General features: G+C 46.8%; 1 protein-coding gene across 3 annotated transcripts; it reads right to left on the bottom strand.

The window, feature by feature from the left end:
* Positions 1-25987, bottom strand: LOC144987450 (voltage-gated potassium channel subunit beta-3-like). Of its 3 annotated transcripts, XM_078936876.1 has the most exons (15): positions 25899-25987; positions 24610-24916; positions 18383-18426; positions 18273-18310; positions 17979-18058; positions 10925-10969; positions 10465-10509; positions 10148-10191; positions 4501-4587; positions 4278-4363; positions 3852-3972; positions 3505-3599; positions 3130-3250; positions 342-430; positions 1-262 (listed from the first exon to the last, which is right to left on the bottom strand). In XM_078936876.1, the coding sequence occupies exons 2-15, from the start codon at positions 24906-24908 to the stop codon at positions 173-175; spliced, it is 1284 nt and encodes a 427-aa protein (XP_078793002.1). In that variant the 5' UTR covers positions 24909-24916; positions 25899-25987; the 3' UTR covers positions 1-172. The 3 variants fall into 3 exon arrangements, with proteins under 3 accessions (XP_078793002.1, XP_078793004.1, XP_078793003.1); XM_078936878.1 differs by lacking the exon at positions 24610-24916 and having other exon boundaries at positions 25899-25949; XM_078936877.1 differs by lacking the exons at positions 24610-24916; positions 25899-25987 and adding an exon at positions 19937-20343.
* Positions 25988-27201: the final 1214 nt, after the last annotated feature.

Genomic DNA, 27201 nt, shown 5'->3' with positions numbered 1-27201 from the left:
TTAAACTTTAGTTTGATTATTTATTTCCTGGTTTTGCTCATGACTGTTGATTAAACTCATGAAGCTTCATGTTGGAATATGAACATAATATTTGAGGAGAATGTCTCTGCTTCTCTGTTTCCATGACTACAGCAGACTGTCGTCTCACTGGACAGTTTCAATAAAGTTTTCTTCAACTCCTTTCCTTCTTGGTGCTTCGTGGTTTGTTGCCTAGCAACATATCCATCTCAGAGATGAGGGGCGGAGTCAGCTGTGTCAGCACCTTAGAGAAAGAGAGTGGGATGGTTAACGCCCCCTCCAGAGTGGACCAATCAGAGAGCAGAGCTGGAAGTTTCAGTTACTCTGAGAGCGCCCAGGTTCTCCAGCAGCTGGTCCGGGTTGGAGACCCCCAGCAGAACCGAGCTGACGCCCTCACTGCGCAGACACCAGGCTGCAAAACACACAAACACACACATCAACACGCAGAACCCGAACGGAGAACCTGTCATGTCTGTGGTGTTGGTAATGTTCTCCTCCTGGTTCCTCTCCACCAGTGGGTTCTGATGGTTCTCCTCTGACTGTTCCTCCCTTCTTGGACCCTTCAGGGTTCCTCAGGTCAGGTCCAGCAGGTCACAGGTTTTGTGGTCTGTGACCCGTTTCCGGTCCCTGGTTCTGATCCAGTCTGTCCTCTGTTCAGTGTTTTCTGGCTGTCAGACTGTGGATCTGTCTCCTCTGTGGTTCAGTGGATGAACTCCAGGTTCTCCTGACTCTGGATCTCTGTCTTTGCTCCTCCTCCAGCTGCTGTGGAGGTTCTGGCTCCTCCTCAACTCATGACGGTGTCTCTCCAGCGTTCTCCTTCTCCACCACCACCAGGACTGTCTCGCATTTGGAGTTCTTCTGCTTTCAGCAGACGTGGACACGGACGTCTTCAACATCTTCAACGTCTTCCTCTCTCAGGAAACTGTTCCAGAGGCTTCCAGTCCTCCGTGATCGTGCTCCTCAAACATCACAACAATGAACGACCTGTGACCCCTATATGGTCGCGTATGAACCCCATCAGTTTGGCTCCTGCCCCAACAGATCAGCAGACAGGGTGACCCTACCCCCCCCCCAATACACCCTGCAACATCTGGACACTAAACACTTACGGTTACTGTTCCTGGACTGCAGCTCCGCCTTCAATACCATGATCATACCTAAAGGTCACCTGACCTCAGGGCCCCCACCCCCCCATGATCATACCTAAAGGTCACCTGACCTCAGGGCCCCCCACCCCCCATGATCATACCTAAAGGTCACCTGACCTCAGGGCCCCCCACCCCCCCATGATCATACCTAAAGGTCACCTGACCTCAGGGCCCCCCACCCCCCATGATCATACCTAAAGGTCACCTGACCTCAGGGCCCCCCACCCCCAATGATCACACCTAAAGGTCACCTGACCTCAGGGCCCCCACCCCCCATGATCATACCTAAAGGTCACCTGACCTCAGGGCCCCCCACCCCCCATGATCATACCTAAAGGTCACCTGACGTCAGGGACCCCCACCCCCCAATGATCACACCTAAAGGTCACCTGACCTCAGGGCCCCCCACCCCCAATGATCACACCTAAAGGTCACCTGACCTCAGGGCCCCCCACCCCCCCATGATCATACCTAAAGGTCACCTGACCTCAGGGCCCCCCACCCCCCCATGATCATACCTAAAGGTCACCTGACCTCAGGGCCCCCCACCCCCCCATGATCATACCTAAAGGTCACCTGACCTCAGGGCCCCCCACCCCCAATGATCACACCTAAAGGTCACCTGACCTCAGGGCCCCCCACCCCCCAATGATCACACCTAAAGGTCACCTGACCTCAGGGCCCCCCACCCCCCCATGATCACACCTAAAGGTCACCTGACCTCAGGGCCCCCCACCCCCCCATGATCACACCTAAAGGTCACCTGACCTCAGGGCCCCCCACCCCCCCATGATCACACCTAAAGGTCACCTGACCTCAGGGCCCCCCACCCCCCCATGATCACACCTAAAGGTCACCTGACCTCAGGGCCCCCCACCCCCCCATGATCATACCTAAAGGTCACCTGACCTCAGGGCCCCCCACCCCCCCATGATCACACCTAAAGGTCACCTGACCTCAGGGCCCCCCACCCCCCCATGATCATACCTAAAGGTCACCTGACCTCAGGGCCCCCCACCCCCAATGATCACACCTAAAGGTCACCTGACCTCAGGGCCCCCCACCCCCAATGATCACACCTAAAGGTCACCTGACCTCAGGGCCCCCCACCCCCCCATGATCACACCTAAAGGTCACCTGACCTCAGGGCCCCCCACCCCCAATTATCATACCTAAAGGTCACCTGACCTCAGGGCCCCCCACCCCCCAATGATCACACCTAAAGGTCACCTGACCTCAGGGCCCCCCACCCCCAATGATCATACCTAAAGGTCACCTGACCTCAGGGCCCCCCACCCCCCAATGATCACACCTAAAGGTCACCTGACCTCAGGGCCCCCCACCCCCCCATGATCATACCTAAAGGTCACCTGACGTCAGGGCCCCCCACCCCCCAATGATCACACCTAAAGGTCACCTGACCTCAGGGCCCCCCACCCCCAATGATCATACCTAAAGGTCACCTGACCTCAGGGCCCCCCACCCCCCCATGATCATACCTAAAGGTCACCTGACCTCAGGGCCCCCCACCCCCCCATGATCATACCTAAAGGTCACCTGACCTCAGGGCCCCCCACCCCCAATGATCACACCTAAAGGTCACCTGACCTCAGGGCCCCCCACCCCCCAATGATCACACCTAAAGGTCACCTGACCTCAGGGCCCCCCACCCCCCCATGATCATACCTAAAGGTCACCTGACGTCAGGGCCCCCCACCCCCAATGATCATACCTAAAGGTCACCTGACGTCAGGGCCCCCCACCCCCCAATGATCACACCTAAAGGTCACCTGACCTCAGGGCCCCCCACCCCCAATGATCATACCTAAAGGTCACCTGACCTCAGGGCCCCCCACCCCCAATGATCATACCTAAAGGTCACCTGACGTCAGGGCCCCCCACCCCCCATGATCAGACCTAAAGGTCACCTGACGTCAGGGGCCCCCACCCCCCATGATGGTACCTATGGCGAGCTGAGCGGCGGTGCAGTTCAGCCTGTCGGCCAGAAGGTGGAGCTCTTTGATTTTCCTCAGCTGCTTCCTGCCCTCCTCACTATAGAGACGCTCCTTCAGCCAGGTGTAGCCCTGCAGGTACACAAAACACACAATAACATGCAGCTCAGCGGCCTTGTGGTGGAGTGTCTGAGACTGGAAGGTCATGAGTTCAAATCCACGGCACAGTCAAACTAAAAACTCAGTATTAGGGGTTTGGGTGGGGGGGGCTGGTCGTGGCTGCAGCTCCCCCCGGGGGAGGGGCAAATGCAGAGAACACACTTCACACACCCAGGTGTGTACTTCTCAGTGTGTACTTCTCACTTTAGTGTCAGTGGTAGTCGTACCTTCATGGCTGCTCTGGAACTCTCTGGAACTCCATCAATGTATTTTCCCGTCAGCAGGCCGCACGCCAACGGAGACCAGGTCATGGCACCAACACCTGTGCACAGGTGGGAGGAGAAGGAGGTAGAGGGGCACTTCATTTTGGGTGCAAATTCTAAAAAACACATTCGTGAAGGAAGAAGCAGCACTGAAAAGGTCTGTGTGTGTGATACATGTGTGTACAGGTGTGTGTACAGGTGTGTGTACAGGTGTGTTACATGTGTGTACAGGTGTGTTGACAGGTGTGATACATGTGTGTACAGGTGTGTGTGCAGGTGTGATACAGGTGTGATGCAGGTGTGATGAATACCAATCTTGTGGTAGAGTTCCGGCAGGTGAAGCTCCACCTTCTCCCTCTGGAAGTAATGATACTCCGCCTGCTCACACACCGGGGGAATCAGGTTGAACTGCCGAGCAATGGAGTAAGCCTCCTGACGGACACACAGGTGGGACAGGTGAGACATAATTAGGAGAGATGGGGGGGCACAGGTGATGCACACAGCTGAGGCATCCAGAGGAAACAGACACCAGAGAGAAAGGTATGGATGGTGGTGAGGGAGGTGAGAGACACAGGTGAGAGACACAGGTGAGACACATCCGGCAGGTGTAGACGCAACGATGATGCGTACAGGTGAGATGCAAACGAGACACACAGATGAGGCATGAAGAGGAGACATGCAGGCCTGTGAGGTCCTCCTGGTGTTGTCGTTGTGCTGCAGATGTGCGTTTGTGTTACCATGATCTCCACCACGTTCCACCGTGACGTTCCCCAGTACATGGCCAGACCCTGATCGATCACAAAGGTCATCGCACGCACAATCTCTGCAACACAACAGACCCACAACCTGTCAGAAGCCTGACACTAAGCGCCGTCCTGTCCGCTACAGACGACCCCAACACCTGTCAGCAGGTAAACCGCTTGTTACCGCACAGGTCTGGGGGGGTCTCAGTGTTCTCACCCTCCATGGGGGCATTGATGTCACTCCTGTTAGCAAAGACGATGTCCACGTAATCCAGCTGCAGCCTGGAGAGGGAGCCGCGCAGACCTGCAACACACACACACACACACACACACACAGAAACCTGCTCAGGTCCATGACTGCATCAATGATCAAAACCAGTTCAGCTTCAGGGACAGAAGACAGGAAGAGAAGCGCTGCAGCTGTCAGGACTCCACCATGACGGATGTGAGGGAGTCCAGATCCGTGTTTTCATCTGCTGTTCTGCGGTAAATCCTGAATGTTCTGTGATAAGAACATCTACAATCACCAGAACATCAGCTCTGTGTTCTTCACACAGGTTCTGGTTTAACAAGGAGAAGTTTGCCGAAGCTTGGAGGAGCTTTTCAAAATAAGAGCACCGGATCTCTCAGCATCTTTTGTCTGTCATAAGGAGGCGAGAAAAACCTTTGACTGTAGCTCCGCCCACTCGTGGCGGGAGCTAAACCCAATGAGTTCTATGGCTAGAGGAAACATCACGTGGTTCCTCATGGTAAGCAGAGCACCGCCATCTTGGTGAGGTCCAGTCACTGCTGCAGTGCATATGAACACATTTTCCCTCCCAGAGAGAGAATGTCCCACTTCCCAAAAGCCAAGTTCCATGACCGAGGTTTGGGCCGCCGAGGCACCCGCCTTCGACTGCCACCCAAACCACATTGCACCGGCCCCTTTGGAGGTCTCCTACGGGTGGTGGGCCCATGGGAGAGTGGACCTACGTCACTTCTTTGGGCTGAGCCTGACCGGGGCCCCTGGGAAGGGCCCCAACCCCAGGCCTGGCTCCAGAGTGGGGCCCCGATGACGCCAATCCAGGTGAGATAATCGGGTCCTTGGTCTTAGTCTTCATCAGAGGATTCTGATTTAGTCATAAAGTCTTTTCAGTCATTAAAGGCAGAAACAGATGATCTAGTGTGAGTTTGTGTTGTTGTCTTCACTTAACACAAAGTTATCAAAGTGACATGAAGATGTGATCCAAAACACACAACTGCACACCTGAGCTAGGCACACACCTGTTCCCTCACACTAACACACACATATTTACATACACACACACACTAACACACACACACCCACACACATTTACATACACACACATTCACACACACACATACACATTCACACACACACCCACACACTAACACACACACACACATTTACATACACACACACACACTAACACACACACACACACACATACACATTCACATTCACACACACACATACACATTCACATTCACATTCACAGGGAGCTGAGGGAAGGTAGACAGACACATGAACCACAGTTATGAATGGTTTAGTAATGTTTTATATAAAGAAATGGATAAAAATAGAGCAAAACAAAACTATAAAAGCAATGAAGGAATGTGTCAAAGTAGACAACCTTAGTGGAACAATGAACTGTAGAGTCTATGGGAAAAATGATGTCTAACAGAGAAAAAGGATTTAAAATTCAAACAAATAGTCCTGAAAAAAAGAGAGAGAGCTTCTTTCTGTGTCTAAAAACTGTCAGAGTGGTTTTGATGAAAAGTTCAGATTATTTAAAAGACGTTTCAGGGGTAAAGCTCTTCAGCTACAACTACATTTGCAAAATAATAAGTCACAGCTATTTTGGAGGAAATCAATAAACTTGGACCTAAAAGTACAAGAACGGTTCCACATGAGATTCTAACAGACTCTGGAGAATCTGTCTTTCTAACAGAGCAGCTGTTAACCCTTAGATGACCCCCCCCTTCCATTGAGGTGTTCTCCCTACCATGACAAAGGTGGATAAAGGTGGAAAGATTTCATGTAATCCATGGACACCAGTGAAGATCACAAATAATTGAAGAAAAAAGGTTCAGAGCACTGTCTAGTGGGTCTAGATGACCCACCTCCCAACGTTAAAGTGCCTAGGATAGAGTCAGATCATGAAAACTTGTTTACCTGTAATAGTTGTTCCCACCTGTTGATGACCAGTTTTTTCTGAATATGTCCAAATCCAAAAAACTGCTTGGAGACAGTCGTATAAAACTTTCTCTGAACTACTCTGACAAAATAAATCAGGATATTACAACTGAGGAAGTTCTAAAAGTCCTTCAGAAAACTAAACTTCATAAAGCTGCTGGTGTGGATGAACTATCCAACCAGGTTCTTAGGTGTCCTAAATTGTTAAATACTCTACATTGTCTCTTTAGATTCTGTTTTAAGGATGGCTTTATACCATCTATTTGGTCTAAATGGATCATCAAGCCGATTCCAAAACCCCCTCAAGCAGACCCAAGAGTTCCTCTGAACTATGGAGGCATTAGCCTCCTGAGTACCGTGTATAAAGTGTTTTCTAGTATTTTAAATAATCGGTTATCTGAATACCTAGAAACAAGCGAAGTCCTTGTAGAGGAGCAGAATGGATTCAGGAGAAATAGAGCGTGTATTGACAATATTTATGTTCTGTCCTCGGTGGTGAGAGCTAGACTGCAAGAAAGTAAAAGTACCTTTGTTTGTTTTGTGGATTTAAAAAAAGCATTTGACTCGATAGACAGAGATCTTCTTCAATATAAATTACTTATGTATGGTATTAATGGTCAATTTTATAAAGCAATTGAAGCTTTGTACAAGGCTCCATTAGCCTGTGTGCAGGTGAATGACCTAAAAACAGGATGGTTTTCTACCATTTGGAGTTAAATAAGGAGATGTTCTTTCACCAACTCTTTTTTCTATCTATGTCAACGATTTAGCTCAAGAAATTAAGAAAACTAACTTAGGTATTGATATCAATAACTGGAACTTGAGCATATTACTTTATGCTGATGATATTATTTTGATTGCTGATGAGGAAATACAATTACAAGGAATGTTAAATACAATGAATGACTGGTGTAACAAATGGAGACTCACTATCAATAGTGATAAAACACAAATGGTTCATTTTAGAAAGCCTTTAGTACCTCAAAGTAATTTTCTGTTTTATTTTGGTAAAACTACTCTCATGTTTACTGATACCTATAAATATCTTGGTTTTGTTTTTCATAAAAATATGATGTTCTCAGAAGGAAAGCAGCTGTTATCAGATTCTGCTGGGAGGAGCTTAGTGCAGTGATAAATAAGATGAAGGTCTGTCCTGAGTTGAGTTTTGACACATTTAGTAAATTGGACGATGTGAGAAGTGTGATAAGGTTCAAAACAGGGCAATGAGATATTTTCTGGGTGTACACAGGTTCACCACTAAAGCCGCCATTGAGGGGGACATGGGGGGGGGGGCATGGGGGGGACCTTGTGTGATCAAACAAAGAGCAGAAGTTCTCAGATTATGGAACCGGCTGGTGACTTTACCTGCAGGGAGACTTGCACCTAAAATATTTGATTGTGATAGAGCTGATATTTGTTGAACATTCTGTGAACCTACAGTCATTATTTTTTAATTGTTTGAACTATAAGATAGATAAAAATTACGAACTTATGTGCAAATTAAGGACACATTTTCCTCTGAGCCATATGTTATGTATAACTTAAAAAGAGGACAAAGGTCCTCACGTGCTCCACTTAGAGCAGGAGTGCTCCCCCTACAGGTGGAAGTAGGGCGCTTTAAGGCGTTCCTGAGGAGGAAAGACTGTGAGCTGCCAGTGGTGGAGGATGAGGTTCATTCTCTGTTTTATTGTCCTTTGTACAAAAAACAGAGACTTTGTTTGTATGAGGTGATAGAAAAGAAAGTTGTTTTGATTATCTGAAGACAGCATTTTATGTTGGCTTTTTGAAAATGACATTTTTTGTTTGGCAATTTTTGTGTTAAAGGCATGAACAATAAGAATGGACACTTTGTAGAGTTTGTTATTGTATTTTTGTGATGTTTCTATTTTCTTTTTTCTGTATCTTGTTCTCCAGTGTCATATCAGCCCATGTGGGGTTATATGACTCTAGCACTAAATCAAAGAAAATCAATCAATCACATTCACACACACACACACACACAAAAACATTCACACACACACACTCACATTCACACACATCATCCCCCCTCTCTGCTACAACGATGGTGTCCGGTCACAGCAGCTGGTCTGCAGCGTCCGGTGGTCCTGGCCTGACGGAGGTTAAATTTAGATCCGTTTAAGTCACCAGAACCGCCGGCAGCTGTGAGGCGGCGATGATTGATGAACACCAGCTTGTTCTAATCCAGCCTGACTGACTCCCACTGAGCCTCCTAAAGCTGCTGTGACCCCCTGCAGACGACGTCAGGATGCTCTTCATCTCTACACATCACCAACTGCAGGAATGATGGTTAATCAGATGACGATGAAGAGCACTTCCAGCTGATCATCAGCAAAGCAGCAGTTCTGCTTCACATGTCCCTCCATCAGAAGAAGAGAAGGAAGTCTGGATGTTCAGCTGCTAACCACCATCATGTATCAGACCCCGCCCCCTCCTCCTGTTGTTTACAAACAGCAGCTATGGGGTCCAAGTCACGCTGACGGCCTTTAGGTCAGAGAAAAACGTCTGCAGAAACGTTTGCATCAGCTGAAAATAGAAGGTGGCTCCCTCTGCTGCTGCATGGATGGAATGCAAAGGCGTACATGTGGTTTCACAATGTTTAGCTGTTGTTGTGCAGGTGTTCTGCAGGTGTTTTGCGCTTGTTTTTTGCAGGTGTTGTACAGTTGTTTTGCAGGTGTTGTACAGGTGTTTTGCAGGTGTTGTACAGGTGTTTTGTAGGTGTTGTACAGGTGTTTTTCAGGTGTTGTACAGGTGTTGTACAGTTGTTTTGCAGGTGTTGTACAGGTGTTTTGCAGGTGTTGTACAGGTGTTGTACAGGTGTTTTGAAGGTGTTGTACAGTTGTTGTACAGGTGTTTTGCAGGTGTTGTACAGGTGTTTTGCAGGTGTTTTGCAGGTGTTGTACAGGTGTTTTGCAGGTGTTCTGCAGGTGTTCTGCAGGTGTTGTACAGGTGTTGTACAGGTGTTTTGCAGGTGTTGTACAGGTGTTTTGCAGGTGTTCTGCAGGTGTTTTGCAGGTGTTGTACAGGTGTTTTACAGGTGTTGTACAGGTGTTTTGCAGGTGTTGTACAGGTGTTTTGCAGGTGTTCTGCAGGTGTTTTACAGGTGTTGTACAGGTGTTTTACAGGTGTTGTACAGGTGTTTTGCAGGTGTTGTACAGGTGTTTTGCAGGTGTTGTACAGGTGTTTTGCAGGTGTTCTGCAGGTGTTTTGCAGGTGTTGTACAGGTGTTTTACAGGTGTTGTACAGGTGTTTTGCAGGTGTTTTGCAGGTGTTGTACAGGTGTTTTGCAGGTGTTCTGCAGGTGTTTTACAGGTGTTGTACAGGTGTTTTACAGGTGTTGTACAGGTGTTTTGCAGGTGTTGTACAGGTGTTTTGCAGGTGTTCTGCAGGTGTTTTGCAGGTGTTGTACAGGTGTTTTACAGGTGTTGTACAGGTGTTCTGCAGGTGTTTTACAGGTGTTGTACAGGTGTTTTGCAGGTGTTCTGCAGGTGTTTTACAGGTGTTGTACAGGTGTTTTACAGGTGTTGTACAGGTGTTTTGCAGGTGTTCTGCAGGTGTTGTACAGGTGTTGTACAGGTGTTTTGCAGGTGTTGTACAGGTGTTTTGCAGGTGTGTGGTTTCTGCGCAGATACCAGTCATGTTTGTTTACCTTCAATGATGTGTTTCCGTGACAACCCTCGCTCAGTCTCTGCTCTGTGGGAACACAAACACACAGGTGTCAGTACAGTTACCTTCATCCATCTGCTCCTCATCCCATGACCAGCAGAACCACTTCATCCATCAGGACAGTTTAACAGAGAACCTGAGACACACTGAAGGTTCTAAGAGGAGGTTCTGGAGGAACCAGCAGAAGCAGAACCTCTGCAGAGAAGAACTTCCTAATGGAAGTGTTTCTTCTGAGTGTGAGCGTCAATCAGGATTCTGGCATCAGAACAGGAACAGAGAACGTCAGAACGCAGCACTCACTGTCCTCCCCAGTAGATCTTGGTGGTCACCACGTAACTGGACCTCCTGATGAAGATAGACACACAGCAGTGAGAGGCTCTACAGAGGAAGAGGAGATGATGAAGGGCGGGGAACCTGCAGACCTTAGAAACCGATGAACTGTTGGAAAATTGAGTTCAATTTACAAAAGTATTTTCTAAAATATTTAAATGATAAATTTTTGCTAAAAATAACTCCTCTACATCATCATCATCATCATTGTTTGTGTCAAACAGAATGTAGTGTCTCCTGCTCTCCTGCAGGGGGCGCTGCTATGACAGTTCTCCTGTGGAGATCTCCTACATATTTTATGATAATTACTATTCATCAAATGTTTGTTTGAATCCAAAAGATGAAAGCAAACTGCAGTCCCATCAGAACATAGATCCACTACAACTAGAACGTCCTGGAACCTGAACGCATCACGGCTGCTGGTTCTTACCTCCAACCTTTCTTCCTCAGGATGTTTCCCAGCGTCGTCTCCGCCCTGAAACACAAACCGCCGTCAGCCCGAGGTGCACGTGCATGAGTTCCTCACCAAGAACATGACAGAGAACATTTCTATCTGCTCAAGTCTGTGCAGGAACCCATCCAGAACATGCCACTGTTCATCTAAAGGCTCTACAAGAACACTGAGCTTGGCAGATGTTTGAGTGAACTTCATCTCCAAATGTAACGGAACAAGAGAGGATGGGAGGAACAAACACGGAGAACAAACACGGAACATTAATGAAACATCAATGGAACATCACTAAAACATCAAGAGAACATCAATGGGACATTAATGGAGCATCATTAAAACATCAATGGAACATCAATAGAATATCAATAGAACATCAATGGAACATTAATGGAACATCAAAAGAAAATGAATGGAACATTAATGGAACATCATTAAAACATCAATGAAACATCCCTAGAACATCAAGAGAACATCAATGGAACATGAATGGAACATCAATAGAACATCAATGGAACATCAATAGAGCATCAATGGAACATCAATAGAATATCATTCGAACATCACTAGAACATCATTATAACATGAATGGAACATCAAGAGAACATCATTGGAACATGAATGGAACATCAATAGAACATCAATGGAACATGAATGGAACATCAATAGAACATCATTAGAACATGAATGGAACATCAATAGAACATTAATGGAACATCAATAGAGCATCAATGGAACATCAATAGAACATCACTAGAACATCAATGGAACATCAATAGAACATCACTAGAACATCAATAGAACATCAATGGAACATGAATGGAACATCAATAGAACATTAATGGAACATCAATAGAGCATCAATGGAACATCAATAGAACATCACTAAAACATCAATAGAACATCAATAGAATATCAATGGAACATGAATGGAACATCAATAGAACATTAATGGAACATCAATAGAGCATCAATGGAACATCAATAGAACATCACTAGAACATCAATAGAACATCAATGGAACATTAATGGAACATCAATAGAACATCAATGGAACATGAATGGAACATCAATGGAACATCAATAGAACATTAATGGAACAACAATAGAGCATAAATGGAACATCAATAGTACATCACTAGAACATCAATAGAACATCAATGGAACATTGATGGAACATCAATAGAACATGAATGGAACATGAATGGAACATCAATAGAACATCAATGGAACATGAATGGAACATCAATAGAACATCAATGGAACATGAATGGAACATCAATAGAACATTAATGGAACATCAATAGAGCATCAATGGAACATCAATAAAACATCACTAGAACATCGATAGAACATCAATGGAACATGAATGGAACATCAATAGAACATCAATGGAACATGAATGGAACATCAATAGAACATCATTAGAGCATCAATGGAACATCAATAGAACATCACTAGAACATCAATGGAACATCGCTAGAACATCAATGGAACATGAATGGAACATCAATAGAACATCAATGGAATATGAATAGAACATCACTAGAACATCATTAGAACATCAATGGAACATGAATGGAACATCAATAGAACATCAATGGAACATCAATAGAGCTTCAATGGAACATCAATAGAATATCACTAGAACATCATTAGAACATCAATGGAACATGAATGGAACATCAATAGAACATCAATGGAACATCAATAGAACATCAATGGAACATGAATGGAACATCAATAGAACATCAATGGAACATTAATGGAGCATCATTAGAGCATCAATGGAACATCAATAGAACATTAATGGAACATCACTAGAACATCAATGGAACATGAATGGAACATCAATAGAACATCAATGGAACATGAATAGAACATCACTAGAACATCATTAGAACATCAATGGAACATGAATGGAACATCAATAGAACATCAATGGAACATCAATAGAGCATCAATGGAATATAAATAGAATATCACTAGAACATCATTAGAACATCAATGGAACATGAATGGAACATCACTAGAACATCATTAGAACATGAATGGAACATCAAGAGAACATCATTGGAACATGAATGGAACATCAATAGAACATCAATGGAACATGAATGGAACATCAATAGAACATCAATGGAACATGAATGGAACATCAATAGAACATCAATGGAACATGAATGGAACATCAATAGAACATTAATGGAACATCAATAGAGCATCAATGGAACATCAATAGAACATCACTAGAACATCAATAGAACATCAATGGAACATGAATGGAACATCAATAGAACATTAATGGAACATCAATAGAGCATCAATGGAACATCAATAGAACATCACTAGAACATCAATAGAACACCAATGGAACATGAATGGAACATCAATAGAACATTAATGGAACATCAATAGAGCATCAATGGAACATCAATAGAACATCACTAGAACATCAATAGAACATCAATGGAACATTAATGGAACATCAATAGAACATCAATGGAACATCAATAGAGCATCAATGGAACATCAATAGAATATCATTCGCACATCACTAGAACATCATTATAACATGAATGGAACATCAAGAGAACATCATTGGAACATGAATGGAACATCAATAGAACATCAATGGAACATGAATGGAACATCAATAGAACATCATTAGAACATGAATGGAACATCAATAGAACATTAATGGAACATCAATAGAGCATCAATGGAACATCAATAGAACATCACTAGAACATCAATAGAACATTAATGGAACATTAATGGAACATCAATAGAACATCAATGGAACATCAATGGAACATCAATAGAACATCAATGGAACATGAATGGAACATCAATAGAACATCAATGGAACATGAATGGAACATCAATAGAACATCAATGGAACATGAATGGAACATCAATAGAACATTAATGGAACATAAATTACATTCAAAGTTAGACTGAAAACATTCCTCTTTGGACAGGCTTATTGTCAGACTAGTTAGTATTCAGAGATTATTTAACTTAATGTTAGTTTGTTTAAATTAAACTTAATAATAACTATTTCTTTTAAAAGGCTGCTAGAAGTTGAAGCTGGGGTAACTATGGTACACTGGGGTTCTGTCCTCTTTCCTTTTTTACTTCTACCCTTCCTCTCCTCTATTCTTGATCATTATTTATCATTTAGTTCTCCATGCCTCTGTTTGGTGCAGTGCGATTCATGTATTGTCCCTCTTTTCCTCTCCCCTCCTGGGGAGTGGGAGTGCTTCCAGACTCCAGTTGGCTCATCCGTGCTCCAGTTCCTGACCGTTTACCTCTCCTTTGCTCCTGCTCCTACACCTGGCTGTGGATCCTGCCTCTGGCTCATCTCTGGCTCGTCTCTGCTCTGTACCTGACCGAGTACCTCGCCTCTGCTCCTGCTCCTACACCTGGCTGTGGTTCCTGTCTCCGGCTCGACTCGCGCCTTTGACTGTCCCGATAACCACGGCTGGATGAAGCTCGTCTGCTGGACTTTATATATGTAGTTGTAGATTTAGATAAGTTAATTCTTCTCTAAGAGTTCTGGTAAATCGCCTGTCCGTCCTGGGGGAGGATCCCTCCTTCATGTGGGCACCCCTGAGGTTTCTTCGTTTTTTCCGGAATCCGGTTTTTTTGGGAGTTTTTCCTTACCGCGAAGGGGGGTCTAAGGGCAGGGATGCCAGTATAGCTTAGTCAGTTTGTTAGTTCATTTTAGTATTTTTCTATTGAACTCTTTGTATTCGTGATCCTTTTGATTTCATGTTTTACTTCGAAGCCCATCGAGACGACTGTTGTTGTGATTTTGGGCTATACAAATAAAATTGAATTGAATTGAATTAAATAGAGCATCAATGGAACATCAATGGAACATGAATGGAACATCAATAGAACATCAATGGAACATGAATGGAACATCAATAGAACATCAATGGAACATTAATGGAGCATCATTAGAGCATCAATGGAACATCAATAGAACATGAATGGAACATTTCTGGAACATCAATAGAACGTCAATGGAACATCAATGGAACATCAATAGAACATCACTAGAACATCAATAGAACATCAATGGAACATCAATGGAACATCAATAGAACATCACTAGAACATCAATTGAATATCAATAGAACATCAATGGAACATTAATGGAACATCATTAGAGCATCAATGGAACATCAATAGAACATCAAAAGAACATCAATGGAACATGAATGGAACATCAAAAGAACATCAATGGAACATGAATGGAACATCAATAGAACATCAATGGAACATGAATGGAACATCAATAGAACATCAATGGAACATGAATGGAACATCAATAGAACATTAATGGAACATCAATAGAGCATAAATGGAACATCAATAGTACATCACTAGAACATCAATAGAACATCAATGGAACATTGATGGAACATCAATAGAACATGAATGGAACATGAATGGAACATCAATAGAACATCAATGGAACATGAATGGAACATCAATAGAACATCAATGGAACATGAATGGAACATCAATAGAACATCAATGGAACATGAATGGAACATCAATAGAACATTAATGGAACATCAATAGAGCATCAATGGAACATCAATAGAACATCACTAGAACATCAATAGAACATCAATGGAACATGAATGGAACATCAATAGAACATTAATGGAACATCAATAGAGCATCAATGGAACATCAATAGAACATCACTAAAACATCAATAGAACACCAATGGAACATGAATGGAACATCAATAGAACATTAATGGAACATCAATAGAGCATCAATGGAACATCAATAGAACATCACTAGAACATCAATAGAACATCAATGGAACATTAATGGAACATCAATAGAACATCAATGGAACATCAATAGAGCATCAATGGAACATCAATAGAATATCATTCGCACATCACTAGAACATCATTATAACATGAATGGAACATCAAGAGAACATCATTGGAACATGAATGGAACATCAATAGAACATCAATGGAACATGAATGGAACATCAATAGAACATCATTAGAACATTAATGGAACATCAATAGAGCATCAATCGAACATCAATAGAACATCACTAGAACATCAATAGAACATTAATGGAACATTAATGGAACATTAATGGAACATCAATAGAACATCAATGGAACATCAATGGAACATCAATAGAACATCAATGGAACATGAATGGAACATCAATAGAACATCAATGGAACATGAATGGAACATCAATAGAACATCAATGGAACATGAATGGAACATCAATAGAACATTAATGGAACATAAATAGAGCATCAATGGAACATCAATGGAACATGAATGGAACATCAATAGAACATCAATGGAACATGAATGGAACATCAATAGAACATCAATGGAACATTAATGGAGCATCATTAGAGCATCAATGGAACATCAATAGAACATGAATGGAACATTTCTGGAACATCAATAGAACGTCAATGGAACATCAATGGAACATCAATAGAACATCACTAGAACATCAATAGAACATCAATGGAACATCAATGGAACATCAATAGAACATCACTAGAACATCAATTGAATATCAATAGAACATCAATGGAACATTAATGGAACATCATTAGAGCATCAATGGAACATCAATAGAACATCAAAAGAACATCAATGGAACATGAATGGAACATCAAAAGAACATCAATGGAACATGAATGGAACATCAATAGAACATCAATGGAACATGAATGGAACATCAATAGAACATCAATGGAACATGAATGGAACATCAATAGAACATTAATGGAACATCAATAGAGCATCACTAAAACATCAATAGAACATCACTAAAACATCAATAGAACATCAATAGAATATCAATGGAACATGAATGGAACATCAATAGAACATTAATGGAACATCAATAGAGCATCAATGGAACATCAATAGAACATCAATGGAACATGAATGGAACATCAATAGAACATCAATGGAACATGAATGGAACATCAATAGAACATTAATGGAACATCAATAGAGCATCAATGGAACATCAATAGAACATCACTAGAACATCAATAGAACATCAATGGAACATGAATGGAACATCAATAGAACATCAATGGAACATGAATGGAACATCAATAGAACATCATTAGAGCATCAATGGAACATCAATAGAACATCACTAGAACATCAATAGAACATTAATGGAACATCGCTAGAACATCAATGGAACATGAATGGAACATCAATAGAACATCAATGGAATATGAATAGAACATCACTAGAACATCATTAGAACATCAATGGAACATGAATGGAACATCAATAGAACATCAATGGAACATCAATAGAGCTTCAATGGAACATCAATAGAATATCACTAGAACATCATTAGAACATCAATGGAACATGAATGGAACATCAATAGAACATCAATGGAACATCAATAGAACATCAATGGAACATGAATGGAACATCAATAGAACATCAATGGAACATTAATGGAGCATCATTAGAGCATCAATGGAACATCAATAGAACATTAATGGAACATCACTAGAACATCAATGGAACATGAATGGAACATCAATAGAACATCAATGGAACATGAATAGAACATCACTAGAACATCATTAGAACATCAATGGAACATGAATGGAACATCAATAGAACATCAATGGAACATCAATAGAGCATCAATGGAACATAAATAGAATATCACTAGAACATCATTAGAACATCAATGGAACATGAATGGAACATCACTAGAACATCATTAGAACATGAATGGAACATCAAGAGAACATCAATGGAACATGAATGGAACATCAATAGAACATCAATAGAGCATCAATGGAACACTGAATTAATTAAGCAGATTCTGAGAGTTCTCTGTAACAAATGTTCTAAATCCTAAAACATTAACTAAATATCTTTAAAAATGTTTCCAGGAATTTTGACAGAAAGATTCAAAACTTTGAGACCAACGTTTCATTTTCCTCACAACAAAGACCACACATGTGTGTACCTGCCCGCCGCGTACACCTCAGCGGTGTCAAACAGGTTCACGCCGCTGTCAAACGCCAGCGTCATCACGCTCTCCGCCATCTGCAAGCAGACAGACCCACTGAGCGCGTGCAGCAGCGTTCATCTGTGGTTAGAGGGACAGGACCACACATGGACAGGTAAACTAACACAAACACGCATGCACACTAACACACACATCACCACACATACACAAGCACACACACACACATGCACACAGACACGTACACACAAACACACATAGACACGTACACACAAACACAGGTGCAGTGGTTACCTCGTCAGACATCTGGGAGCCAAAGGTCACCCAGGTTCCTGTCAACACATGAACATTGTGATTGTGGTTCTGCAGGTGGAACACGTCTGGATGTGACGGCGTGTTCTCACCGAGGCCTAAGCAGGACACTCTAAGTCCAGATTTCCCCAGGTTCCTGTGAACGAGTGATGGTTTCATGAGTGGACCGGTCCAGAACCAACATACAGATTTTAGGGAAACAGTTTCTGCTTCTCACAAACATCAGTGATGATCCACAGATTCAGCACTGTGACACTTTTGGACCTCAGAGAACTCAGAGAGAACTGCAGAACATCAGATGACTGCATGCAGAACAGCTTTAGTGAGTCTGTCCCACAAGAACCTGACAGACACACACACCTACACAAACACACACCTACACACACACAAACACATACACACGCAGACACACACACCTACACAAACACATACACACGCAGATACACACACCTACACAAACACATACACACGCAGATACACACACACACAGACGCACACTGCTGATCACTGGCGCCAACCTCCCACCAGAGGGAAGGTGGGGTTCAGCGTCTTGCTCAAGGACACTTCGACACACGGGCGTGCAAGGCGGGAATCGTACAGCAAACTTCCGATCAGAGGTCGACCACTGTACCACAGGCACCCAATATGTCTGCAGGTTTCTCAGCTCCTTCTTAGGAAAAGTGTTGATATTTGGGACGGGTTGCAGTGTGTGTGTGTGTGTGTGTGTGTGTGTTTGTGTGTGTGAGTGTGAGTAGATGGGACTGGGACTGTAAAGCCCTCTGGGCCTTTGAAGTGCTAAATAAGCAAACACCATTTACAAAACTGCCAACACCCATCAATCACCCATCAATCATCAATCATCATGGTGGGGGGGGGTCGAAACTAACAATCCTCCATTCCTCCCCCTCATGAGACATTGGCAGATATGAGCTCCTCCCAGAAAACAGCTGGCCCCTCCCACAACAACTGGCCCTTCCCAGAAAACAACTGGCCCCTCCCAGGAAACAGCTGGCCCCTCCCACAACAACTGCCCCCCCCAGAGAAAAACTGGCCCCTCCCAGAAAACAGCTGACCCCTCCCACAATAGCTGCCCCTCCCTCAACAACTGGCCCCACCCATAAAAGAACTGGCCCCACCCATAAAACAGCTGACCCCTCCTGATTGGTTGTTGTCATCAGGTCTGTCTAGACTTCTAGAAATGCTAATGCTAATGCTTGAAACTGAGATCCAGGTGGGATACCAAGACCACATCTTCATCATCATCATCATCACCTCACGTGTTAATATTGACTACTTCCTGATTGGTCCACATTATCACCATCACTACCATCAGCTTCATCATGACCATCTTCATCACTACCATCAACTTCATCATGACCATCTTCATCATCATCTGCAATATCTTCATCATGACCTTCATCCTCATCATCATCAGGTGTTCATGCTGATGACCACATCCTGAGCGTTGGCGGCGTATGGCGTTCAGGAACCAGCATCAACAGCTGGACCGTAGCTGTGGTTACATCATCAATATTTCACGCTGCGTTACCTGATCAGGTAACCCCCCCCCCCCCCCCCCCCCCGCAGCCCTCTGCATCAAAGCTTCTGATCCCACGTCTACCTGTCCCAGCATTTCACTGCCTCACCTGTACTTCATGTTGCTATGACGACCAAGAGCCTCCTTCATGTGGGCGTGGCCAAGCAGGGTGTGCCTGGCTGTCGGCTCCACCCTTACCTTCACCTGGCAGGTGGCGCTGTTGGCTGCTCGCCGCTCCTTCAGCTGATGCTCACTGGCCCCGCCTCCACCGCCACCCCCGCCCATGTTACATGCGATGGACACCTGCATGTCGGCGTCTACAAGATCACGCTGTCAATCTGGACGTCTGCTCTCAGAGACTCACGCCGCCGCCAAGGTCGCCCTTCACCATGGCAACAGAAGACATGAGTGGAAGAAGTTTGAGGCGTCCACTCTCCTGCAGGTCACACCATCCCGGAGGAGGAGGAGGAGGAGATGAAGAGCGTCCCACCAGGTCAGAGGAGCCAGACAAACTCCCTGAGAGGAGAGCGCTGCTCCTCTGGACCGCTCTGCTGACAGACCATGACGGCTGCAAGCCCCTCCCCCTCCAGCTGACAGACCAGAACGGCCAGCAAGCCCCTCCCATTCAGAGCCACACAACAATGAGTAGAGAGAGGGCAGCCTGACAGAACGAACAACCTCCACGTGCACAACGACACACGAAGACACACACGCTGTAACCCTCAGAGGAAGAGCATGTCAGTGGATCCAAACCAGACCACCACAGACTCTAAATCTCCACTTTGGTTCATAAAGGATCTGGAAACGTTCTAAATCTTTTCTGCTCAGGAACGTCAGAGGATCCACAACCTCCACACAGACTCACAAAACAACAACACAACAAACCACAAGCAGCTGCTCAACAGTGCTGCCTGAGGCCACCAGAGGAACTGCAGAGGAACTTCCTGACTCTACAGCCCCCCCCCCCCCCCCCCCCAGTGATTCCTGTAGTGGGGGGGGGGGGGGTTTCCTACGGTCATGTGATGCTTTGTGTTGCTTTTGTGTTTTTTCTCTTAGAAATGTGGTTGATCACATGATGACCCCCCCTCCCCCCGCCTCGGCGTCCCTCCCCCAGCAGGCCCTCCTTGATGCAGGGCCACTTCAGTGCGGGGGGGTCGGTGGGTCGCCCCGGGCCAGTGGTTGATGTGGATTAGAGAAGCGGCAGAGGTTGAAACGCCTCAGCGACCACGCCGCTGAGCACGCCACTGAGCACGCCACTGAGCAACCCCCACCCCCACCCCCCCACCCCACCCAGGGAGAGTCAGCTGAAGGCGGCAGCGCGTTCCTCTTTGTGGGACAGATCCAGATGAGGAACCAGTCCATCCAGAGAACGGCGCTGCATTCAGGTCTACAGCTTCTGCTTCTAAACGAAGCCTCAAAGCTTCAAAGGCTTCACTCCACCCCCCACCCCCCACTTCTTCAGAAATGAGAACATGACGTTCCAGGAAGACGGTCCTCCATGACTCTCATCTGCCAGCTTCCACTTCCTGTTCCTGAAGGAATGTTTCACGTCACATGATGCAGACGATGAGACTGTAACTTCCAGTGTAACTGTCCCTTTGAATGTAACTGTAACTTCCAGTGTAACTGTCACTTTGAATGTAACTGTAACTTTGAATGCAATTGGAACTTCCAGTGTAACTGTAAATTCGAGTGTAACTGTAACTTTGAATGTAACTGTAACTTTGAATGCAATTGGAACTTTGAATGTAATTGGAACTTCCAGTGTAACTGTAAATTCGAGTGTAACTGTAACTTTGAATGTAACTGTAACTTTGAATGTAACTGTAACTTTGAATGCAATTGGAACTTTAAATGTAATTGGAACTTCCAGTGTAACTGTAAATTTGAGTGTAACTGTAACTTTGAATGTAACTGGAACTTTGAATGTAATTCTAACTTCCAGTGTAACTGTAACTTTGAATGTAACTATAACTTTGAATGTAACTGTAACTTTGAATGCAATTGGAACTTTGAATGTAATTGGAACTTTAAATGTAATTGGAACTTCCAGTGTAACTGTAAATTTGAGTGTAACTGTAACTTTGAATGTAATTGGAACTTTGAATGTAATTGGAACTTTGAATGTAATTGGGACTTTGAATGTAATTGTAGCTTTGAATGTAATTGTAACTTCCAATGTAACTGTAACTATGAATGTAACTGTAACTTTGAATGTAATTGGAACTTTGAATGCTACTGTAACTTTAAATAAAACTATAACTTTGGATGAAACTGTAACTTGAGACAAAAATGAAGCCGATCATGCTGACTTTAGAATCCTCCTCTGGGTCTCTGCAGGAGGTTCTCTGATGAAGAGTGTGCACGTCTCTCTGACGTGCACGTCAGAGAGACGTGCACGTCATAGGAGCATGCTCACCATAGCCCTGTGAACATCAGAGAGCGTGCACGTCCGGGCGGTGTGCAAGCTGTGATGAATGACTTTCTGCAAAGTTAATGAGTGAAACTTGAGGCTCCAGAGCTGACCCCCCCCCCCCCTTTCTCTGTGTTATGGCATGGTGCCTCATAAGCTCCGCCTCCTCACCTGCAGCTCAGAGCTGAGCGATTGTTCTGGCGGGTAAAAATAGTGACAGCCGTGCTCGCTGATGCAGAGCTGCTTTGTGCACTAATGCACGGCTGCAGGACGAAGCCTCCTCTTCCTCCTGCAGGCTGATGAAGAGGAGCGGGGGAGGAGGGGGCCTTTCAGAGGAGACCCTGGGGGGGACCAGGAGCTCAAAGTGCGTCTGAAGAGGAGCAGGAACTGCTGTCATTATCACTACTGTGCACGCCATCGTGCACGCTGCTGCTGTGTGTGCTAGTCTGGCTGCACGCCGTTTACACGCCACAGCACACGCTACCAGGCTGCTGATCATGTGACCTGTTCTCTTGGTTAGGATCCAGCCACACCTCCAGAGGGAGGGATTGACTGGGACCACTGACAGGCCACGCCCACCACACACAGCTGATGGTGACATGATGATGCTGAACCTACTGATGAAGACTCAGCGGTCCAAACTCTTCATCCTCCATAAACAGAAATGGTTTTAGCGTTCTGAAAGGTTCTCTAGCAGAACCTGTGGTTCTGAGGAGATCAATGAACGGAACGTCTCAGGCTGGATTCAGCCTCTCACCTGTCTGCCGGCCTCTCACCTGTCTCCCGGCTTCTCACCTGTCTCCCGGCCTCTCACCTGTCTGTCGGCCTCTCACCTGTCTCCCGGCTTCTCACCTGTCTCCCGGCTTCTCCCTGTCTGCCGGCCTCTCACCTGTTTCCCAGCCTCTCACCTGTCTCCCGGCTTCTCACCTGTCTCCCGGCCTCTCACCTGTCTGCTGGCCTCTCACCTGTCTCCCGGCTTCTCACCTGTCTCCCGGCTTCTCCCTGTCTGCCGGCCTCTCACCTGTTTCCCAGCCTCTCACCTGTCTCCCGGCTTCTCACCTGTCTCCCGGCCTCTCACCTGTCTGCCGGCCTCTCACCTGTCTGCCGGCCTCTCACTTGTCTCCCGGCTTCTCACCTGTCTGCCGGCCTCACACCTGTCTGCCGGCCTCTCACCTGTCTGCCGGCCTCTCACCTGTCTGCCGGCCTCTCACTTGTCTCCCGGCTTCTCCCTGTCTGCCGGCCTCTCACCTGTTTCCCAGCCTCTCACCTGTCTCCCGGCTTCTCACCTGTCTCCCGGCCTCTCACCTGTCTGCCGGCCTCTCACCTGTCTGCCGGCCTCTCACTTGTCTCCCGGCTTCTCACCTGTCTCCCGGCCTCTCACCTGTCTGCCGGCCTCTCACTTGTCTCCCGGCTTCTCACCTGTCTGCCGGCCTCACACCAGTCTGCCGGCCTCTCACCTGTCTGCCGGCCTCTCACCTGTCCGCCGGCCTCTCACCTGTCTGCCGGCCTCTCACTTGTCTGCCGGCCTCTCACCTGTCTCCCGGCCTCTCACCGGTATCCCGGCTTCTCACCTGTCTGCCGGCCTCTCACCCGTCTCCCGCCTTCTCACCCGTCTCCCGGCCTCTCACCCGTCTACCGGCCTCTCACCCGTCTCCCGGCCTCTCACCCGTCTGCCGGCCTCTCACCCGTCTGCCGGCCTCTAACTTGTCTGCCGTTCTCTCACCTGTCTGCCGTCCTCTCACCTGTCTGCCGTCGTCTCACCTGTCTGCCGTCCTCTCACCTGTCTGCCGTCCTCTCACCTGTCTCCCGGCCTCTCACCGGTCTCCCGGCCTCTCACCTGTCTGCCGGCCTCTCACCTGTCTGCCGGCCTCTCACCTATCTGCCGTCCTCTCACCTGTCTGCCGTCCTCTCACCTGTCTGCCGTCCTCTCACTTGTCTGCCGTCCTCTCACCTGTCTCCCGGCCTCTCACTGGTCTCCCGGCCTCTCACCTGTCTGCCGGTCTCTCACCTGTCTCCCGGCCTCTCACCTGTCTGCCGGCCTCTCAGCTTTATGCCGACCTCTCACCTGTCTGCCGGCCTCTCACCTTTATGCCGACCTCTCACCTGTCTGCCGTCCTCTCACCTGTCTGCCGTCCTCTCACCTGTCTCCCGGCCTCTCACCGGTCTCCCGGCCTCTCACCTGTCTGCCGGCCTCTCACCTGTCTGCTGGCCTCTCACCTGTCCGCCGGCCTCTCACCTGTCTGCCGGCCTCTCACCTTTATGCCGATCTCTCCCCTATCTGCCGGCCTCTCACCTGTCTGCCGGCCTCTCACCTTTATGCCGGCCTCTCACCTGTATGCCGACCTCTCACCTGTCTGCCGGCCTCTCACCTGTAGGTCATGCTTCTCTGCTCCATGGTGACGCCACACTCTTTCAGGTAGATCTCCAGCCGCCTCCTCTCCATCAGCCTCCTGGCGGCGTCCAGGATGTGGGAGGCCAGCACAGACTCCTCTTTTTCCTTGGCCTCTTTCCTGCCGTCCCTCTTCTCCGGTTTCCCAGAATTCCCTCTGTTCACCTTGGGCTTCTTTGTGAATCCATAGAGCTCCTCCACGCTGAACTTCCCGCTCTTTCCTGCAGGTCCGGCTGACGGTCCGGCCGCTCCGGCTGCAGAGGCGCGTCCTACAAACATGGCTCCCACTGAGGAGACAGCGGAGAGGGCGGAGTCACGTCAGCCTCACCTGTACCTGTTCTGAGAAGCTGCTGATGGTCCTTGAAGCCCCACCTTCTGCTGCCAGCTGCAGCTTCACCCCTGACCTCACCTGTGGGCCATGACCATTTTCCCATCATTCATTCTGTTTCCAGCGACTCTGTACTTCCTGTCTCTCCCTAAAGGGGCGGGGCTTCTAGAGAGGGAGGCTGCAGGTCTGTGAAAACCTTCAGATTATTGGAGGTTCAGATGTTTCCCCATGCTTCAGAAAATGTCTGTGTTGTCCTGAACCACATTTTTTAAATTGATGCATGGACTGACCCTTGTCGCCCTCTGATGGGGGTCTGAGGTCACTGCAGCCCAGGATGGGAGGTGGACTGAGTGGGGTCAGATGGTCCACCAGGAAGACTTTCTGTACAGATGTGGATCCTATGATCCATGTCAGTCTAACGACACGCCTGAAGGCAGCTTTTCCTGAGGATGTCTCTGTCTGTCAGATTGTCTCTGCTCAACGGTCTGTCCTGATTGTTCCATTTATGAAAGAGTAACTGGACCACCTGGACCACCTGGACCACCTGGACCACCTGGACCACCTGAACCACCTGGACCACCTGAACCACCTGAACCAACTGGACCACCTGAACCACCTGAACCACCTGGACCACCTGAACCACCTGAACCACCTGGACCACCTGGACCACCTGAACCACCTGAACCACCTGGACCACCTTGACCACCTGGACCATCTGGACCACATGGACCATCTGGACCATCTGGACTAATCCGTGTCAGTCCAGGACCAGACCTTCAGATCCTCCGCTCTTTAGCCTGCAGTCCCTTTCCCTCAGGTCCTCTGTAGCTCAGAACCATCCAGACTAGGAGAACCTGGCCCTCCTGAAAGGAGAACCTGGTCCTCCTGCACCTGTCACCTCTGACCCAGACTCCGCCCCCTCACCTGGAGCTCCCACATACCTGTCTAGTCTGACTTCTGGTGTCCACGGCGACCGTCCACCTTCTTCTGCCGTATGCAGCAGTGCTCGCCCTAATCTTGTTGGTCTAATCCAACCAATCAGAGCGCAGGGGGCCGGTGACCGACAGACGGCTGGATTTAGGCGCCAAACTCCAGCGGCAGATGTTCAGGAACAGCTGGTCACGCCACGGTGACCCCGGACTCACAGCACGCTCTGCTAAGTTCTGCTCACCCACCAAACCAGTCCAAACAGTTTCTGCCAGTTTGTTACCGTGACAACCAGGTAAAGGTGCTGCTCTTTGATGGCATGAGACTGGTGGAAGACGGAGAGCAGAGAACGTCCGTGAACACGGGTCAGCGGTGTGTTGGCAGAATGTTTACCAGGATTATGATGGATTATGTCAGAGATTATCTGCATAATCTGAGACCTGATGTTGGCACGTCTCTGTCTGTGTGTGTCTGCTGTGTGTGTGTGTCTGCTGTGTGTGTCTCTGCTGTGTGTGTGTGTCTGCTGTGTGTGTCTCTGCTGTGTGTGTCTCTGCTGTGTGTGTGTGTCTGCTGTGTGTGTGTGTGTCTGCTGTGTGTGTGTGTGTCTGCTGTGTGTGTGTGTGTGTCTGCTGTGTGTGTGTGTGTGCATGTCTGTCTGCTGTGTGTGTGTCTGCTGTGTGTGTGTGTGTGCGTGTCTGCTGTGTGTGTGTGTGTCTGCTGTGTGTGTGTGTGTGTCTGTCTGCTGTGTGTGTGTCTGCTGTGTGTGTGTGTGTCTGCTGTGTGTGTGTGTGTCTGCTGTGTGTGTGTGTGTCTGCTGTGTGTGTGTGCGTGTCTGTCTGCTGTGTGTGTGTCTGCTGTGTGTGTGTGTGTCTGCTGTGTGTGTGTGTGTGCATGTCTGTCTGCTGTGTGTGTGTCTGCTGTGTCTGTCTGCTGTGTGTGTGTCTGCTGTGTGTGTCTGCTGTGTGTGTGTGTGTCTGCTGTGTGTGTGTGTGTGTCTGTCTGCTGTGTGTGTGTCTGCTGTGTGTGTGTGTGTCTGCTGTGTGTGTGTGTGTGTCTGCTGTGTGTGTGTGTGTCTGCTGTGTGTGTGTGTGTGTCTGTCTGCTGTGTGTGTGTCTGCTGTGTGTGTGTGTGTCTGCTGTGTGTGTGTGTGTCTGCTGTGTGTGTGTGTGTCTGCTGTGTGTGTGTGCGTGTCTGTCTGCTGTGTGTGTGTCTGCTGTGTGTGTGTGTGTCTGCTGTGTGTGTGTGTGTCTGCTGTGTGTGTGTGTGTGTGCGTGTCTGTCTGCTGTGTGTGTGTGTGTCTGCTGTGTGTGTGTGTGT

This window comes from Oryzias latipes, chromosome 18 (assembly GCF_053564925.1).
Source record: "Oryzias latipes strain Hd-rR chromosome 18, Olatipes_Hd-rR_3.1".
Classification (NCBI taxonomy): Eukaryota; Metazoa; Chordata; class Actinopteri; order Beloniformes; family Adrianichthyidae; genus Oryzias; species Oryzias latipes.
The sequence above is the reverse complement of the archived record's forward strand: the minus strand, read 5'-3'. Positions and strand labels throughout refer to the sequence as shown.